A 20,957-nucleotide genomic window follows, 5' to 3' on the forward strand; every position below is an offset into this window, starting at 1 on the left:
ACACACACACAGACAGACAGACAGACGCACGCACACACACACACAGACAGACAGACACACGCACGCACGCACACAGACAGACACACGCACGCACGCACACAGACAGACACACGCACGCACACAGACAGACACACGCACACACACAGACAGACACACGCACACACACACACGCGCGCACACGCGCACACGCGCACACACGCACGCGCGCACACGCACACGCACACAGACACACGCGCACACGCACACACGCACACACACACACAGACACACGCGCACACAGACACACGCGCACACAGACACACGCGCACACAGACACACGCGCACACAGACACGCGCACACAGACACACGCGCACACAGACACACGCGCACACAGACACACGCGCACACAGACACACGCGCACACAGACACACACACACACACACGCACGCGCACACAGACACACGCGCGCGCACACACACACACTCTTGATGAATGCTCTTTCACAGCTCCAGGATGGTTAGCACTCATTTTTTGCAAACGTTTTCCTATTGATGGAGAGGGCAGGTCTGATGCCAAGGTGGTGCAATCCTGTCTAGGCATGGGTTACATCTATCTCACTTCTCAGGTTCATCTATGTTGTGGCACCTGTTTTATTTTGTCTATAAACAATTAGGCATGGCCAAATGAAAAGTTATTTGCCAGTAAAAATATTTCCTCAGCATTTTTAGGACAAACCATATCAATTTGTGATCTTCTCCAATCGTGACTATTTCATAGATTATCATACATTCATCTTCCCCGTCACCGAGGTGGGAGTCCAGGGGTACTTAAAATAGGTAGAGTAAAGTAAAGCCTTAAGCGGGAAAGCTTAAACAATTGACATTGTTTTCCAATACACATTGTTTTAGAAAGCACTAAACTCTAGCCAGTCAGAGAGCAGCTGCTGCACAACCCATCGCTCATTATACCTCATATGTCTTACCACACATCGTGTGAAGAGTATCCCTGAACTCTGCATTATCCTGTGTTATGTGGGCAATATGTGAGTGTAGTTGTGCACAGTAAACTCTTAATTCATCCAAGTCACTGACCTGGACCATTCCTGGGTCTACTGTCCCAGTACCTGTATAATTGAAAAAAGCACAAATAACACAGCATAATGTGAACTTTCTCTTAGTCATAGTCCTTTGAAACATATTCTTGAACTTAAAGTGCAGTTTATCACTTGTGACTATTGTGGCATGTTCTGAAGGAACACATATATATGCCTCTGTGTTGGCATCCTCGCCGTGCATATATCTATCCAAACATATCAGCTGACATACACAAAAAGACATTGTCAACAAACGCACAAATGTATGTTGTCTATTGGTGGTTGGCTGACATACACGCAATAAAAATAACAAAATGCTTGGAGATATTTCCGTGATAGCCCCTCAGGCTATTGTAGAACGTAACATTAGATGTGAGCATTCCTTGTGCCAGATTGATGGTAGGTGCATTTAGATACCTTCTATGAGGGCCTAATAAAGCCCCATAGGGCAACTTAGTGGTAGTCATACCCTGTAGTCACACAGTACCGGTAAAGAAGGGGAAGACCATTATCAGAAATCCTGACAATTAAACACTCCTCGTTCTGAGGAGAAAGAGTCCAGCCCTCAAGCCCCACTGACTTCAACAGTTCCTGCCCGGCCTAGGTACCTACAGTGACCTCTTTACCCTGCAACTTGTAGGAGACATGTTTCTGGAGTTTAAGAAATGACAAGCCTGTTCAGCGTTTCCTTGCTCTGTTCCCTCCCACGCCAGCAAACTCAAGGGCAGAGATTATCCAATTATAGTAACATCTTAACTTGTGTCGCTACATATGAGACAGCCTCCAACCATGTCAAGAGAAGTATTAACAAGAACTGGTGCATAATTAATACAGATTAATTGAATTTTGAACAACAAGATCCCCAGTCTTCAGACTGGATCTGAACAGTTTTTGTGAGCAATACCCTTGCGCGCAGGTAGGTGGCGTCATTCAGCTCCGCGTGGCGTCATCCACCCCAGAAGTAACACGCAGGGTACCTGTATAGGGGCTACACCAGCTGCTGGCGTCAGTTCTTTTTTTTTTCCATGCCAGTCAAAGCAGATCCAGAGAGAGCTACTCCCAGTAAATTTTTGGCTGAACTTGCTTCGACTTTTTTGAGAATCTTATGGTTTGGTAGGGACGTCCACTAGGAAGGGTAGCTTCAAGCCCTGTGACTACTCTCATCAACAGATGTCGGTGATGAATCTACACCTTGTTTGTCTCTGGTACCTGTAGTGAAACCACGACGCAAAGACCTATACCTACTGCCGTGCCATACACCCCAAGGCCTTCAGGGAGCAGTCCCTCAAGCTCCTTGCCGCTCGACATGCAGTGTTGTGATGATCTTGAGCCTGCTCAATAGGAAGGTCCTGGATCGGTCCTAGAGCTCAAGATCTTTATTGCAGTCAAAGTCGTCCAGGCTTTAGGGTAAGTCCCACAAGAAAAAGAACAGGAAGAAGTCAGAGGGCTTCTGCTTCACCCTGTCCATCGCTCTCTTGAGACGAGATAAGGGAGCAACCTCATTTGAGGCCTGGCTCCACCGTTGAGCCTGCACCTGGGCTGACTCTCCACCTCCATGGGTTTCCAGGAGCTGGAGCGACCCCTTCCGATATTCGTGAGTTTTATGACGCCATGCACCTGATATTTGGGTGGCATGTCCCTGCTGGTGCTCCTTCAGTTGCTGTAGGGTTCAGGAGGAGCCCCCATTGTTTCCCCGCTGGCAGGTCTGCCTCCAGCGCCAGTTCGGCCCCTTGAAGCCACATATAGATCCAAACTGATGCCGATTGTACCACCTCAACCTTCCTTGGCGCCAGTCCCGATGCCGACGCTCCCAGTGCCTCCAGTGGCACCATCCCCATTTTCATCCCCAACTCTGACACAAGCTGGAGAGAATATCCGCTGCAGACTCCAGTGCCGACTGGAGCCATGCCTTCCAGGCCCGGAGACTGAGCCCTATTTCTAGGTGGTTAGGACTTGGGAAGGATTGGGAGGAGTCGCTGGACCCTGAAGAAAACCAGCCCCTAGACCTATATGTGGACTAGTGTGAAGACTTGACAGAGGCCAGTCGACTGGACACCTTCCCAGATACTAGCATGCTTTCTCCCCATCCTGTGGATATGGAGGAAGGAGTGTCATTTGCTATGTCGTGAGAAGGGCAGCTGAGGTTCTGGACATTCAATTTCTCTCAGTGGCAGCCAAGATCAACCTCTTTGGAAATGTGCTTCAGCCAGGAGCAACCCTATCCAAAATGCAATTCTTTACAGGCAACACCACTGCGATGTGGTACTGTCACAAACAGAGAGGGTGGTGTGGGGGGGAAGTCGGCAGTTCTGTGTGCTGGTATTTCCAAGGTGGCTCTTATTTGGAGATGCTTTTCATCTCAAGTGAAGTTCAGTCCTCCTATACGCGATTCTTCCCATAGCACTCCTGCACAGAGTTATCAAGAAGATCAGGAACAACTGGGCCCAAGTCATCCTTTTAACTTTGGACTGGACTCTGAGAGTTTGATATCCCGAGCTGTTGAGCATGGCCATTGGTCTTACAATCAGACTGCCCTTTCGGGAGGATCTTCTGTCGCAGCAGCAGAGGAGGGCTCTTTACCCGAACCTGTCAATGCTCTACCTTCATGCGTGGAGGGTGAGCAGCAACAGTTGACAGCCTCCGACCTTCAGCCCGAAGTCTGCAGTGTTACCCTGGCAGCCCGGCATTCCTCCACCAAGACTGTATGCACCTGCCATCGGTGCAAGTTTGTGTCATGGTATGCAGAAAAACAGGTTGACACTCTTTATGTTCCCCTCTCAGGTCCTTCTCTTTATCCTTTCTCTTGCCCAGCAGGGCTCTCGCCTGGGTGCCGATTCTGCCATCTCAGCCTTTCTGAGGTTGCCAGATCAACCATCCCTTTTCAAATCCCCTGTTGCTCCACCACATCCATCTAAAGAAGAGGAGCAACTTCACCCTTTGGACCCAAAAAGAGTGTTGTCGTCCTCCCTAGACAATACACAATAAAGTTGCAGGTAGACCAACTCTTCCTGGGGTATGTCAGAGAGACGAAGGGAAAGGCTATGCTGAAGTGGACCATCTCCTGATGGATCATGCTCTGCATTAAAATCTGCTATGCATTAGCTAAGAAGCAACCCCCGGACTGCTTGCATGCTTATTCCACCAGAGCCAAGGTTGCTACCACTGCGTTGGCCAATGGAGTTCGAGTCATGGACATCAGCCAGGCAACAATGTTGGCGTCCCTGCAAACGTTTACTAAGGACTACTGCCTGGTCAGTCAGGTCCGTAGGGAAGGCCTTTTGGCCCATTTGGTCCAGCAGGACTCTTTAGTATGAAATTGTTTTGTAGACCCACCTCTGGGGAGTTCCTGTTTGGGTATCTATTCTAAGCTAAGAAATCTGCAGCTAGAAGCCTCAATCATATAAACAAGTTAATTACCTTTGGTAACGCCTTTTCTGGTAGCGACTCCACCTAACCGCAGATACCATACAGACCCACCCATCCTCCATGCTCTGCGAACGGATTTCTAGGGACAGGGCTTTCCCTTTTCAGGGCCCTAGTGTTCTACACCAGTTGTCAGTGTTCTTCATGGCTCCACCCTCCTGGCATTTAAAGTTGTGAAAAGGAACTGACGCCAGCTCGCTGTAGTGGTGCCTTTATAGGCATCATGCATGTCACTTCCGGGGCGGACAACACCATTTGGAGCTGAGTAACACCACCTACTGATGCAGGGATACTGCTCATAAAAAATGTCCACATCCAGTATGACCCATGGGGATAATTCTAAGGTAAGAGATCTGAAGCTAGGTTGTCTACCTACCAGCTAAGGCGTTGGCGATGGCGATGGTAATTAACTTTTTCATTTGCACATAAAAGGAGCCAGAATTTGAACCACAAACTAGTACACACCTGCCCTATCATTCCATTGAAAAAATCCCCAACAGTACCATTGCCTTGGGTCTCCATCCAGTAGTAGGACACTTCCCTTGTGGTTCATTTACCGTTTGTCGACTGACTGCGACAACAATGTTTATTGACTTTGGGTGAGAAAAACATTGAATATTACCAAAATACACTAACAGTCAGGGTTGGACCCTAATATTGTAGAGCTTCTCCGATATCTCCACTCAGGGACAGTTGCAAACGTGAGGGTGGGCCCAAATGGGGAATGCTCGGAGGCTTTCAAGCTTTCAAGGGGTGTGCGCCAGGGGTGTGTCTTGGCCCCTACCTTGTTCCTTCTATACACAAATGGACTGTCAGATTTTCTGATTGAACACCGCAGGGATGTCCCGAAGGTGAAGGGTATTGATATCCCTGTACTGACTTATGCAGATGACGCGGTCCTTATGGCCCGCACAATGAATGGTCTCTGTGACTTAGTTAGAGCTTATGTCGTCTTTATGTCAGCTTTGGGACTGGAGGTCAATTTTAAGAAGTCGCACTTTATGGTTTGTGGTAAACCTATGAGTAGGGTGGGGGAGCTAAGGGTGGAGGGTCAAATTATTAGCAGAGTCCATGAGTTCCCATACCTAGGGTTCATTTTTGGTGAGAAAGGATCTTGGAAACCCTGTATTGCCAGAAGGATTGTGCTTTTTCATGCAACAGTTGGTGCAACCTTTGACTTTGCGGCTAGGGTAGGTAGTAAACCTATCAAACCCATGCTTGAAATCTATAGGCAGAAATGCCTACCTGTCCTTCTGTATGGTTCAGCACTTTGGGGGTTTAGGGATACCCGAGCCCTTATGGTAGAAGAAAATCGTTTCTGTAGAAGGCTTCTGGGTGTTGGACAAAATATTCCTGGATTTTGCCTTCACCTTGAACTGGACCTTGAGTATGTACAGGACACTATCCAGCTGGCTCCCCTTTTGTTATGAATTTCAGTCTGGAGTAACGTACATGCCTCTCTTAATAGGGATATCCTAAGGGATTGTTTGGCCTGCGATAATGTAAAGCATATTCCTTGGCTGTCGCACATTAGGAAGATGGCACATGATCTGGGGAGGCCTGAATTGTTGGACTATCCCGAGGACCTGACTAGCTATGATAAGAAATGGGTTAAGGATAACTTTCAGAGAATCCAGGAGACTAAAAGGGAGGGCGAGGCTCTAAGGAAAAAATCGATCAGGGAATTTTCTATGCTAAAGATGTGGCTGGGTCCTGAGCGATATCTTTCAGAAATTAAGGATGTGAGGGAAAGGTCTCTCATAACTCGATTCCGCTTGGGGATCATTAGAAGTAATTTGTGCTTCCCCCTAGGTCAATATGGGGAGAAATGTATTAGACCCTGCCCCTGTGATGGGGTGTCCCATCAGACCTTGATCCATTTTACACTGTTCTGTGTCTTTTATGCACCATTTAGAACCCGATTTTTACTACCGCTCCTTAGGCCCAAGGGTTTTGTGCAATACCGTCCTGCTTTCATGTGGCTGCAAATGGCCTCAGATGTACTGGTATGGAAGGGCTTGGGATCCTTCCTGAAGGGAGCTACTACTTGGCGCAAAAATGTTGAATTTTTATAATGATTTTACTTATTTTCTTCCAGTTTTTATGAATGAGGTTTTTATCTTCTTCTGTTTTTTATTCTTGTGTATATATATATGTATGTGTATATATATATATATATATATATATAAAATTATATGTACTTGTTTTTATGATGGGTGCTTTTATTATACATGATTTTTATTGGTATTTTTACAATGTTTTGGTGATTGTGTTGTAATGGATGAATTTTCTCATACCGAATAAAGCTTCTTCTTCTCACTAACAGCACTGCATTGCATGTAGTGTTTTTGTTCATAACGTTCTGGTGGAGTATGGGGTATCTTCCAAAGAAATATTGAGATGTACACTTACCCCCCACTAAATGCACTCTCTTTGTCTTCTTGGTTTAAATCTCCTTTGGTAAATAGGTTCCTTAAAGGCCTCACTCATGTTTCCTCCTCCATTCATCATGCCCTAATGGGATTTGAATGGTTCTGATATTCCTTATGTGGGCTCCTTTCGAGCCTCTCCACAATTGTCCTCTCAGACTCCTCACTTTAAAACAGCCTTCCTTGTTGCCAATACATCTGCCTGCAAGGTGAGTGAGGTGCAGACATTGTCATCTAAGCCACCTTACCATCTATCCTAACAGAGTGGTGCTTCGCACACAGGCCTCCTTTCTACCAAAAGTGGTTACGCCCTTCCATGTAGGCTAGTCCAACACCTTGCCTACTCTTTTACGCACCCCACATCCTTCTAAGGAAGAGGAGAGACTCAACTGCTTGGTCCCAAAAAGAGCGTTCACATTCACCTTGATTGTACCAAAGAGTTCTGGGCGGTCGATCAATTCTTTGTTGGTTTTGTGGGTGCACAGAAAGGTCAGTCAATGCAGAAGAGAGCCACCTCCAGATGGGTCATCATCTGCTTTAAAATGTGCTACACGTTTGCTATGAAGCACCCCCATGAGGGCTTGCAAGCTCATTCTACCAGAGATAAAGCTGGAACCACTGCAAATAGCATGCAGAGTTCTGGTTGTGGTCTGTCAGGTGGCACCGTTGGCATCTCTGCACACATTTGCCAAACACTACTGCCTGGACAGTCAGATCCATAGGGACAGGCACTTTGCCCATTTGGTCATGCAGGACTTTCTGGTGTGATCACAGCCCCTCCTCCGGGGATGGTATTGCTTGGGTATCTATTCTAGGGTAAGGAATCTGCAACTAGATGCCTCTGTCAGATGGACGAGTTACTTACTTTTGGTAACACCTTATCTGGTAGAGACAATATCTAGTTGCAGATTCCTTACCAACCCACCCATCCTCCCCACAAACTGATTTCTAGGGACAGGGAACCTAGTTTTTATGCACCGGTGGTCAGTGTTCTTTCATGGCTCTACGCTTCTGCCGTGGAAAGTTGTGAAAAGAAACGGACGTCAGTGCGTTGGGGTATTACCTATATAGGACCTGCAACATCATGTGCGGTGTGTACTACGCCAGTGACAGATGTGGAGATGATCAACACCACCTAATGCCTCACAGGGGTACTGCTAGAGAAAAATGTCTGAATCCTGACTGATGCCTGGTAGAAAGTTTAAGGAAAGGAATCTGCAACTAGATATTGTATCTACCAGATAAGGCATTACTGTAGGCAAGTAACTTGTTCTTCAACACACATTTCACAGATTCCACTAACAATCTGTTTTAGAAGTTCTCCCACAGTGAGGAGGTTTGAGCCCACTCGGCTACATTAGGTGGATGAGTGCCGACCCGATGATGAAGCATGCCACCAAAGTACCATAGTGGGTGAAGGTCTTGAAAAAAAAAATGTTTTTAAAAAAAACCTTAAGGGATTTCAAACTAGATTAGGTTGCTTTTAGGCAACCCACTCCCCTTAGCTTTTTGTAGCAGTTCATGTACTAGCATTACCCGCTCCCCTTGGATTCATTTCTGGTTACAATTGGAAGTTGAGTGGGGGGACATTATACCTCTATTCCCTCTAGGGAAGCTGGCCTGGTTTGTGGTGCGTACCCCAGGTACTTACACCTTATACCAGGTCCAGGTATCCCCTTGTATCCTCTTGTAGTGAAGTGTAGGCAGTGTCTAGAAGCCAGGTTCTCTAGAGGTAGCTGTGGATGAGCAGCCAAGGCTTACCTAGGAGACATGCAAAGCTCATGCAATACCACTGTAGTCACACAGCACTTACACCCATGAAAGAAAACACTCAGTTGTACAGAAATAAAGGTACTTTATTTCTGATGGATACAACTACCTCTGGATTCCTCACCTTATAAATTCTCCTAATGCGCCAGCATTCAACGGAAAATCTTCTTCCCAGCTCTCCACGTCGACAAGGACGTCACAATTGCACGACTCCATGCAACTCCGTCTGATGTCACCGTGACAATAAGAGGTCCTCGCCGGCATGCTGACGTCAGTTCCCTTTTTTCCGTGCCTTCGACGCTAACGGTTTTCTCCTAGCTCTTGCTACTGTTGAAGGTGTTCCATCTTGTTTCTGGTTACAATGTCTCCTCCTAGGAAGTCTGGGTTTAAGCCTTATCGGGAGTGCGGGGGTCACATGTCTGTTACGGACCTTCATGATGATGGCCTTTGGTGTTTAAGTTCTGAGCATAACGTCGAGGAGTGTGTATCCTGCCAGAGCATGAATCTGAAGGCGCTGAAGGAGAGAGAAGCCAAACTCTTTTTGGCTGAGGTGAAGGAAGGACATAGAAGCCATCGTAGATCGTCTTCTCATACTTCGTCGACATAACATAAGAAGCGGCGTCAACACGACTCTCGGCGTTGTTCGGCTCAAAGCTGTTCGAGGTCCCGTTCTCCATCTAGACGGCGCTGTGTGACGTGGGAGGTTAGTCCTACGGTGACTCCGGCGCCGTCGGTCTTCGAGGTGGTCGCGCCTCAAGAGTCTTCGCTTTTCGCCTGTGGTGCAGGATTCAGATGATCAGCCGGCGCAAGTGCTGCATGAAGACCAGTGGTATCCTGCCTTCCCAGCTCCGGGAGCGGATCCGGCGGCATTTTTAAATGCCATGTTTAGTATGTTTAATGTTATGGCCCCTGCTGATGACTGGCTGGTCCCACGGGTCCTTTGCCATTTACATTGGGCTCCCCGGCTCCTTACAAGGCGGCGCCGTTCATGCCCTTTTATCCGGCTGAGGGTGCCGGTTTGGCACCGATGACGTCACCTCAAAGACCTACGGCGCCGATAACATCGCCTTACAGACCTGCGGCACCGATGACATCACCTTATCAGTCGACGCCGATGACAGAGCCTCAGGTGTCCTCGGTGCCGATGGGATCCGCTTTGGCGCCAGATGGCTCCGGATTGGACCGTAGTGAGCCTTCTCCTGGTCCGCCTCTTTCAGTCCTGAAGCCGGTGTCATCGACATCGGCTAATACTATGTCGACGCCACGGTTAGAGGCCAGGCTGAGGTCGCGCAGAAAAGCTTAAAGGCTTTTGGAGGAGCAGGAGTACCAGAGGCAGCTGTTGGAAGAAGGAGAGATTGCGGAGCCCTTGGGAGAATAGCAAGGACTTGACTCAGCCAGTGGGCTAGACACTTCCCCGGAGTGGGACCTTTCTTCTCCAGGGGAATTTACAGAGGAGGCGGCCTCTTTCCATACTGAGGTCAGGAAGGCGTCAAATTTCTTGGATCTTCCCTTGCCTGCTGCTGAGGTGAAAACAAATATTCGAACCGAGGTCCTGCATCCTTTTTCGGGTTCAGCAGAACCATTGCTCCCATTTAATGATGTTCTTACGGAGCCTATTTTAGAGGTATGGAGGAAGCCTGTGTCGTTCCCAGCTGTCAACAGATCTGTGGCAAGAAGGTATAGGGTGGGTCCTGGAGATCCAGGATTTTTGTCGAAACATCCTGCCCCCCTCCCTACCCCCCCCCCGGAGAGTTTAGTAGATCAGGCCTCATGTTACACACATTCTGCACCAGGCTCCTTCCCTGTAATTCCTTCGGACAGGGAGTCCAAGAGAATGGAGCAGTCGGCGAAGAAGACTTTTTCTTCCTGTAGTATGGCCCTCAAAGCAGCAAACGCTACCTGTGTATTAGGTAGATATGTGCACGCCCTGCAGGAGATGCAATTACAATTTGGTGAACTCCTATCAGATGCTCAGGCGGCGGCTAAACAGATCATCCAGTCTGGTCTGGATTCTACAGATTCAGTGGCCAGGGCGATGGATACCTCTGTCGCTACCAGGAGGCATGCGTGGTTGAGGTCCTCTGGCTTATCTTCGGATGTCCAGACTACTCTCTTGGACTTGCCTTTTTTGACGGAGAGAAGCTTTTTGGTGCTAAAGCGGACTGTCCCTTAGAGCACTTTAAGGACAGTAGGACCACAGCAAAGTATTTGGGTCTGCAGGCTTCCACTACTACCCCTTTCAGGTCCTTTTGGAGCTTCAGGGGGTTTGGGTGTGGAGCTGTTTAGCGTGGGAGACCCCAGTCCATAGTCGAACAGCCTAACAGCCTCCCATATAGATCCTTTAGAGGGTGGGGGAGGATTCGGACAAGAGGGGCCACCCAGCCGCACCCTGCATCATCCTCTTCATCTGGGGGAACAACAGCAAGAGAAGCAGCCCTAGTTTTCTGCCCATTTTCAGCCATACTTCTCCTGTAGGGGGAAGATTACGTCTTTTTCTCCGCGAGTGGGAGTTAATCACATCAGACTCCTGGATTCTAAATATTCGGAGGAAAGGATATGCCCTTACTTTTCAGGAGTTCCCCCCACCTCCAATCTCTCCCCGTCCCTCGTTTTGTTCCGAAGACCATCTCCTTTTGTTGCAGCAGGAGGTTCAAATCCTGTTATCAAAGGGTGCAGTGGAGTTGGTTCCAGAGCAGGAAAGGGGTCCGGGTTATTCAAGATGCTGACTATAACGCAGGTAATTCTGGCGTTGAACAAAGAGGATTGGATGGTGTCTGTCGACTTGCAGGAATCTTACTTTCATATCCCTATTCTAAAGTCGCACAGGAAGTATCTCCGGTTTGTGGTGGGGTCGCAATACTACCAGTTTGCGATCATTCCGTTTGGTCTTACTTCAGCACCTCGAGTCTTCACGAAGGTGATGGGGGTGTTTGCAGCAAGTCTCAGAAGGAAGGGAATATGGGTATTTCCTTACCTGGACGATTGGTTGATCAAAGCCAAGTCTCCGGAGCTTGTGCTGCATCACTTGCAAATGACAACTCAGTTGTTGTTCAGTCTGGCTTTTTCAATAAATGTGCCCAAATCTCACCTGGAGCCCTCTCAGCGCCTCCTGTTCATAGGGGCAGTACTGGATACAGCATTGAATCGGGCCTATCCTCCGCCTCATCGGATTCAGGACATCCAGGCGTTGATTCCAATGTTTCAAAATGGAGCGGTTGTTCCAGTCCTCAAGGTCCTACTCCTGCTCGGTCTGTTCGCTTCTTGCATTCTGTTGGTCACCTATGCACGTTGGCACAAGAGGGCTCTCCAATGGTGCCTCCGCAGGCAGTGGTTTCAACACAAAAGGGATCTCAAGGAGTCAACATCGATCTCCAGAGACGCTGCAGCGGATCTACGATGGTGGGCTGTGGACGGCAATCTCTCTCTAGGAAGGTCGTTTTCACTCCTGCCTCCGGTGGCCATGGTCATAACGGATGCTTCCACTCTAGGGAGGTGAGCTCATCTGGGGGACCTGGAGATCAAAGGTCTTTGGTCTCCAGTAGAATGGACTTTCATATCAATCTGTTAGAATTATGGGCGAGACGTCTGGCTCTCAAGGCCTTCCTCCCGTCCCTTCGCGGTCAGTCAGTTCAAGTCTTGATGGACAACACTACCACGATGTGGTATATAAACAAGCAGGGGAGAGTGGGGTTGTACCTTCTCTGCAGAGAGGCTCTGCGGCTCTAGTCCTGGGTTCAGGACCATCGGATTTGCTTGGTAGTGAATCATCTGGCCGGAGTGCTCAACGTACGTGCGGACACTCTGTCATCATTTCTCGGCCGATCACGAGTGGCGTCTCCATCCGGATCTGGTCCATCACATCTTTCAGATGTGGGGTTCTCCGCGGATAGATTTGTTTGCCACTCGGGAGAACGCGCACTGCCCATCATTCTGCAGCCTCCAGTATCTGGTGCAAGGAGCTTTGGGGGACGCATTTCAGATGTCTTGGTGCAACCAGTTGCTTTACGCGTTCGCCCCCCCCATACCCTTGATTCCTCGGGTTCTGAGGAAGATTCGCCAAGATCGGGCTCAGGTCATTTTAATAGCTCCGGATTGGCCGAGGAGGGTGTGGTACACGGACCGTCTCCAACTCGCACTGTGCCCTCCGCTCCGTCTCCCTCTCAGGGCAGACCTCCTCTCGCAGTCACAGGGGCAGGTTCTACACCCCCACCTCCAGAGCCTGCGCTTACATGCCAGGAGATTGAACGGGGCAATCTGAGTGCTTTCTCTCTCCCACCAGAGGGAGTGGATGTTAGTTTATCGGCCAGGTGACACTCCACTAAGACCGTTTATGCCGGCAAAATCTGTGGCTTGGTATGGAGAGAAACAAATTGATCCCTTGAGGTTCTGTTTGCATTAGCTTTGGCACAGAAGGGTTGTGCAGTTGCTACTGTTAAAGGCTATTTGGCGGCACTGTCAGCCTTTCTTTGCCTTCTGGATCAACCCTCCTTGTTTAAATCGCCTATTGTTGTTAGGTTCTTAAAAGGATTAACAAATACATTTCCTCCCACTCCTTTTCTTATGCCTCAGTGGGATTTGAATCTGGTTTTAACTTTAATAGGTTCACCATTTGAACCCATGCATTCTTGTCCGTTAAGATTATTAGTCCTTAAGACAGTTTTCCTGATAGCTATTACGTCGACGAGGCGTGTCGGGGAGCTTCAGGCCCTTAGTGTTAAACCTCCCTTTACTTTATTCTTTTCTGACAGAGTGGTGCTGAAAACCAGGGCGGCTTTTCTACCTAAAGTTGTCACTCCTTTCCATATGGGGTAGACCATTACCCTTCCATCTTTCTTCCCTCCTCCTCATCCTTCAAAGGAGTAAGAGAGACTCCATCATTTGGACCCCAGAAGGGCTCCCAGTTTTTATATTGAGAGGACAAAGGACTTTCAGTTGGAAGACCAGCTATTCGTTGGATATGTAGGAAAGAGGAAGGGCAGATCGGTCCATTAAAGAACTATATCCAGGTGGACATGGTTCTTTGCATTAAGGTCTGTTATTCGTTGGCAAAGAAGGTTCCCCCTAGGGGTATTAGAGCCCATTTGACCAGGGCTAAGTCTGCCACTTTAGCCCAGCCTAGAGGGGTTCCGGTGGTGGATATTTGCAAGGCAGCAACTTGGGCGTCCCGCCACACCTTTACGAAGCATTATTGCTTGGACTCGGAGGTTAGGAGGGATGGAAGATTTTCCGTCGAATGCTGGCGCATTGGGATAATTTATAAGGTGAGGAATCCACAGGTAGCTTATGTATCCACCAGAAAAAGTGTTACCAAAGGTAAGTAACTTGTGCTTTTGGAACATAATACCACAAAATACTAGAAGGGCAATCCTCCAGTAGGAGGTAAGTACTACGCCAAATATACATACACTAGCAATCAGAAATAGGCATAGAAGAGGTTAGGAAGCAGTGCTAATAGAAATAACCAATAGTGACCCTAGGGGAAGCCCAAATCATATACCAAAAAATAGGAATGCGAACATAGGACCCCCACCTAGGTAAGTGGAATGTGTAGAGGGAAGCTGGGAGTACTAGAAAACCACAGAGGTAAGTAATACAGTACCCTCCAGCGACCAGGAAAGCAGGAGTAAATCACTGGATTTTCCCCAAGAAACCCAAAAGGAAAAAAAAGAAGAAACAGAAGACACCCAGACAAGACTGCAAGAAACCAGCAGTGGATTCCTGAATACAGAAGACCTGTGAAGAGAGGGGACCAAGTCCAAGAGTCACAGTGGAGTCCAGGAGGAGTAGGAGCTACTACCCACCCAACTGTACTTGCAGGAGTTGGTCGACGGTGATGAAGAACAGGTCAGCACTGCAGCCCTGGAGCCGGAGAAGAGTTTGTGATGGATGCAGAAGGTGTTCCACGCTGGAGTGAAGATTGCAGACGGGTGTCGGAATTCCACCAACAAGCCTTGGCAAAGGCAAACTTGTGGGGACCAGCAAGGCACAGGAGGACTCCGGCCCAGGAGGTGGAGTCACAGGGGACCCTCCGCATCGCAGAGAGTCCACAGGAGCAGCAGCAGCACCCACAGGATCAGCAGCAGCACCCACAGGGGTCCCACAGGACAGGGACACAGAAGTCGCAGAAGGAGCCAGCGCAGCACTACAGAAAAGGATCCCACACCGCAGGAGAACCACACAGAGGGCCAAGCGTCACAGGAAGGAGTGCTGAGGACTAGGGCTGCATGTCGCCTGAAGATCCCAAAGAGGAGATGCAAACAAACCTTGGCAGCTGCAAGAGATGCGGTGAACAGGGGTACTATCCTGCGTGGGAAGGCAATGGCTTAACATCAACAAAGTTGGACAGCTGGCAGAGAGGACCAAGAGGGCTACTCCAGACCACCACCCGTGATGCAGCTCAAGATGAGGGCAGATGCACACAGCCGGTCGGCGTTTGCAGCAGGTGCCTATGGATGTAGAGGAGTGACTTCTTCACTCCAAGGGAGATTCCTTCTTGTTGTGCAGGCTGAAGAGTTACTTTCTTCTGAGGATGCATGGCCAGGGAAATGTTGCAAAGCTGGCAGGAGTTGTGGAAACAATGTTGCAGAAGAGTCTTTTCTGTTTATTGCAGCATTGTTGGTTCCTGGAGGGTCCATTCGCAGTTCCAGTGACCAGAAGTCAAAGTGGAGGTTGCAAAGGAATCCTGCTATTGGTAAAATGTGTTTTACATCTTACCCTATGAGACCAGCAACTTCGTCAAGAAAGGTATCACCTTCACCTCAAGTGAGGTTCTTTGTAATGGGTGCCATGTTTGATGATGTTGATGGTCCTTTTGGAACTGTGAGCAACCCTTTGCAGTTGCTTGTTAATTGCAAAGACGTAAATGATGATGATCATGAGGAGGATGTGAATTGCAAAGAAGGAGATTTTTTCCTTCAAAGAGAGGTCTCATACAAGAGCTAGGTCGTATGAAGCTTATCAAGATCACTATACTAATGCAGATACTTTTGAGCAGCAACCGTTGCCAATGGTTGCAGTAGGCCTGGTTTTGATTGTCAGTCACATTCTCAGAGACTACTACAGAAGATTCCCAGAAACTGGAGATCTGCCCCCACAGTCACAGGGAGCATGGATTCCACCAACTATAATTTCCTCGTGTTCACTTCATATACTTTCTCAGGGGAAGAGTCCAACTATGCATCAACCAATAGTTCCTCATTGCGGGTTGTTGGAACCGATTACTATTCACAATTATTATGTGGACGAGAGATGCAATGACGAATCAGAAGAAGGGGAGTTCATCCATGAGCAACAGGAAGTGAATCAGACAAATTAATTACTGTGCCATCAGTTCCTCTAATGACTCCTGCAACTAGTTCCCCGCAGGACCATATAGGTTGCTTTCATGCTGTTCTGGAAAGAGCCTCTAGTAGGTTTCATGTGCCAGTGCAATAACACAACTTTTTCCTTTGTGGCTTCAAAGAGACAGCCACAAAGTAATTTAATTCTGTACCCGTTGTAGATCATACACAGAAAATGTGTCTCAAACTTATAAAAGCTCCAACATCAGTAGTGGAAGTAATTCCCCGCCTTGAGAAAAAATATAAAGCATCAGAGAATTCCCCAGTCTGCCTAAGTTTTCAAACAAAGCCTGATTCGGTGGTCGTGCAAGCAGCAAAAAGATATTTAATGAATCTTACCACTTCTTGCTCTGCACCACCTGATAAGTAGGGCAGGTGCCTCAATACCATTGAAAAAAGATTCTCTGCCATGGCTGTTCTGAATTTAAGAGCTTCCAGTGTCCTAGCTAACATGGGCATTATTCGGGAAACGTGTCAATGACTCCTTCCAGTAAGTTGAGAGACACAGTAGCATCAAGATATCTAGGCGTGATATGGAGAAATTGAAAGAAAACGCGACAAGCAGTAAGGGGTGGAAGAGTGCCAAAGGCAGTAATGTTTGCAATATTAGAAGAAGGCAGCTCTTTGAGGGGATAAGTAGTAACATTGCTGCCCGTAATACTAAAGTTAATAAAGGACAGATAAACTCATTAACACAGTGTTTTTTTCCTTAGGGGTTACTGTATATCTGTTGCTTATTTTTTTTAGGTTGACTGCAGTTGATGAATGAAAACTTTTAGAAAAACAATACATTCAAACAGAAAATATTCTATAAATAGGATCAACAGATCTAAACTTAATTAAGACTTTCCTCTAAAAGGGTTTACAGATTCTACATGTAAATTACATGGAAGTCTTCAATTTATGTTATATTTTTTTGTTCTCATTTTCCTATCTTTTTTTTAACTTATTCTAGAAAGGGTACACTGCACCATTAAATGGCAACTTCTCCAAGTAAATCATTCAATTTCCACCCAATAATCACAGAGTGACATTTGCTTTATACAGGTAGCTTGCAATAATAATAGGGTCCTAAAATTATTACTGATGGTGTCACATATGACTGTTTCTTTTCCAGCCTCTGTTCTTTCCCACTTCTGTTCTTTTGCCATGATGCATTGTATACCGACTAAAGCATTTAAATTCACATTTATTACCAATGTGCATAGTTAAACTATTACACTTGCACACAATAAAACACAAAAGATAAAACCTTTACACTTATACATTATTCGAGCTTTGCCAGTGCTACACATTAAAGTATACCGTCTTTTGGCGATTCAGTGTTAGATTGATTTGCTCGTGGAGGGTTCATAAGGTGCATAGTTTAGCGAAATGCCTGTGACGCCGATTATGACCCATGAATGTGATCAAAATTGGCTTTTGGTTCCGTTATGCCAGCACGTGGACAGCTCAAAGGGCAAACAGTGCAAAATGTGCTACAGTGCGTAAACCCTCAGTAGGGCCTGTGATATTAATAATGATGTATCCTTGAGTTGATTGGACCAACACCTCATTGATGCAGCGAAGACTACACATAACATGGAAATGGCAAGGTTTTAAGAGTTTAGGTGGGCACTGGAATGACTTTTGAGCAGTAAACATAGTTCCTTTTTTTTTTAGCTTTATTGTTCTTTTATTATACCTTGTGAAATATGTTCAGGTGCAGATGAAGTAAAAGTCATCAAACTTTCCTTTTTCTCTCTAGGTATTTGACATTCTTCCCCTGTATGGGATGCTGCAGCCTGGTGAAAGCCAGCAGTTGTCCTTCACTTTTTTTGGACATGGTGGCATCAGTGCCCAGGTGAAAGCTTTATGTGAGGTGGAGGGAGGCCCCACTTATGAGATAACACTTCGGGGACAAGCCTCACTCGTCTGTTATGAGCTGGACAAAAGGGAGCTTGACTATGGTCTACAGGTATAACAAACTTGTTTTGAAATCTCAAACCAGTCAGCTTTGGCAAGTAACAGAATAGCTTTATGAGGAATTAAGTTTTTGTAATTACAAAATGTTCACACAAGCTTCATTCCATAATGTGTCCTTATTTGCCTCTTCTTTTTGTCCTTCAACCTCACCTTCCACTTCTGCCTCTCCTCCCCACCAACTTTTGGCCTGGTGCATCCACCTTCAGTCCCACTGGTCTGCTCTTCCCCTAGCGTTTCAAACATACCTATATCTCAAATGTTTTCCTGGTTGTCCGGCCCTTGCCTGCTTACTTTGCTTACTTATCCCACACGGACCTAGTTGATTCCCTAACCAGGTAATTTCATTAACTCTTCTTTGATATAGCTCCAACACCAGAACTATGCCTCTAGCCTCTCTGCCTCCCACTTTGGTTTCTTCCACATTTCTCTGACTCACATGGCTGTCTCTACACTTTCCACCCATATCTTTTTGTGTCTTTTGACCTTGGCTACCTATCACTTGGTGTACTCATCCAGTTTTGGATAATCACTCCATGTTTGCAGCCTCCAAGATTATCTGGCTCATCCTCTAACTTCCAGTTGTCCATCTCCCTTTTACTAGCATCCCAGGTAAGCCTGTACTCTTCTCTAACCTCTTATTCTACTCTTCAAGCTTTACTTTTCCCACATTCACCTCATTTACTTTACTCCCTTTTCTTCTCAACATCTAGCTCCGTGCATCTCAGCCTTTTGGCTATGCAGTCTGTTAAATTAGAAATGTCATTCGCATAACCTAACTGACTAGCTCCCATCCACAACAGCAGATATAGTTCTATCCATTCTTCACCCTCCCCACATTGTCCCATTTTGTTCAGCCTCCAATTTATGCCTCTCTTATCCACTTGACATCTCCACAATCTTTCCAACTCTAATTCCCCTCAATAGAATGTCAAAATGGGCTACAAAAGTCTTTGGCACCCTCAGAGAACTGTATTGCCTTTCCTTAAACTTATATATTTACTTTTACTTTCACTAATGACCACACAATACTTCCAATATAACCTCATATTTGTTTGCTTTTCCCGCAGCCCTTTGACCATGTAGCTGAAACAGAATTTGTGTTGAAGAACAGCGGCAAGGTCAGCTTTGATTTTGTGGTTCTTAACAATATCCAGGCTGTCGAAGAGAATCCACCTCCTGGAGTCCCTCTAATTGTGCCTTCCTCTGTGAGTATCTTTTGCAGCATACCCTTGATTTGGTCCCCCTTACTTGTTAGATTTTCATAGTTGAAAATGTGTTACCATTTTAGTGTTGCTTTTTTAACACAGTATTACTGATATTAATCCATTAGGCAATATTCATTATATTGCATTAAAAGCATTTATCAGGATCAGACCATTGAGTGAGAATGAAATGATGAATTCTGAGAACTCTGGAGGCTGTACCTCAGAATTTGCAAAACCTGCTAATTTCTCACTTCTCTCCAATTACGTGTCTGCAGTCTACTGATCATTTTTTTTCTTGTTTCTCCTCTCAAAGAATCAGGCTCCAGGATTAATATCATTTCTGACTTGAAATATGAAGGCTACATTCCTCAGTTCTGTGGTAGACCAAGGTTAAAAAAAACTAGAGATTTTCATGCCTTTGATACTGCTTAAGGGTTTTATCTGATACAGACTTCTAGCCTCAGATTCCTTACAACACAATATTCTCCAGGTGTCAGGCTGGATCCTGACATTTTTGAGCAGTACCACTGCGTGCTGGTAAGGGGTGTTCATCTCCACATTGGTGGTGTCTGTGCCATGTATGACGTATGTGGTGCCCATATAGGCGCCAGCCCAGCACACTAATGTCAGTTCTTTTCTTTCCACACTAGTCACCCCAGGTCCAGAGTGACCTACCCCCAGTCCTTTTTGATTTACTTTTTTCTCTAATTGTTGTTAAGGCCTTGTTCGAGAATTCATTTCCTGGTACCTGGAATGGTAGGGATGTTTTTCAAGAAGCCTAAAGGCTTCAAACCATGTTGTGTTTGTCATAGTCAGAGCCCTGTGACAGGCCCCATCTGGTTTACCTCTGGTGTTTGGAACGCAACCACAACTCCAAGACCTGTGAGGACTGCCACACCATGAACCCCAATGTGCTGAGGGCACGGTACTACAAGCTATTTGCCACCCAGAGTTGGACAACCTCACAATGCTCTCGATTCCATTCACGGAGAAGGTCCCAGGACTGCTCGTAGAGCCACTTTCGGTGTCATCATCTCAATCCTGGACGCTGGGTAAGTCGTATTAGAAGTAGTCCTTAAAGCGGTCTTTGACTTTGCTGTGTCACTCCATGTTATCGGACCTGGTGCTGAAGCATCGGCTCTCTAGGCTCTGCTCCACGGTGGACCTTTTGCCAGGGTTGACTTCGCACCTCCCAGTTTCCCAGAGTGACATCTGCCCAATTCAAGGAGTTTTATGAGGTTATTTAACTCAGTTTTGGGCAGTCTGACCCATCTGGAGCGCCTTAAGGCCTTATGAGTCTAGGAGACACCCCTACTGGTTCATCCTCACCGGTAGCCAGTCCCCTTACATCTGGTGCTGAAACAGGAGCAGCAGCACCCACAAGACCACAGCCTTCCCAGGCACCCGCTCCAGTGCTGCCACTTCCGATGCTGCCAACACCCTGCGGTGGTGCAGGACCCATCTTTATACACAACTCTGACCCCAACTGGTAAAATCAGTCAATCAACCAATAGATTTGTAGAGCCTACTTGTCACCTTTATGCAGACGCTGGCAGGGTCCTGTTGATTAGTCAAATAGCCAATTCTTCAGGGACTTTAGAAAAGTTGGCGAGGTCTGTAGATGAAAGGGTAGCTCATTCCATGTCTTCACTGCTAGTTTGGAGGAGCAACCTCCGCATCTGTGACGTCAGATGTGGGAGAGGGGGTTAGAGAAAGGGATGTGGAGCGGAGGTGTCTGGTGGGCTGATGGA

General features: G+C 47.0%; 1 protein-coding gene across 2 annotated transcripts in view; it reads left to right on the forward strand.

The window, feature by feature from the left end:
• The window catches only part of HYDIN (HYDIN axonemal central pair apparatus protein), a 2,122,366-nt gene that overhangs the window by 1,029,703 nt on the left and 1,071,706 nt on the right, over positions 1-20,957 (forward strand). For both annotated transcript variants that reach the window (XM_069217473.1, XM_069217472.1), the window contains 2 exons: positions 17,784-17,993; positions 19,069-19,206. In XM_069217473.1, the coding sequence (XP_069073574.1) occupies positions 17,784-17,993; positions 19,069-19,206 (348 nt within the window). The remainder of the gene's footprint in view (positions 1-17,783; positions 17,994-19,068; positions 19,207-20,957) is intronic.

This window comes from Pleurodeles waltl, chromosome 12 (genome assembly GCF_031143425.1).
Source record: "Pleurodeles waltl isolate 20211129_DDA chromosome 12, aPleWal1.hap1.20221129, whole genome shotgun sequence".
NCBI classification, from domain to species: domain Eukaryota; kingdom Metazoa; phylum Chordata; class Amphibia; order Caudata; family Salamandridae; genus Pleurodeles; species Pleurodeles waltl.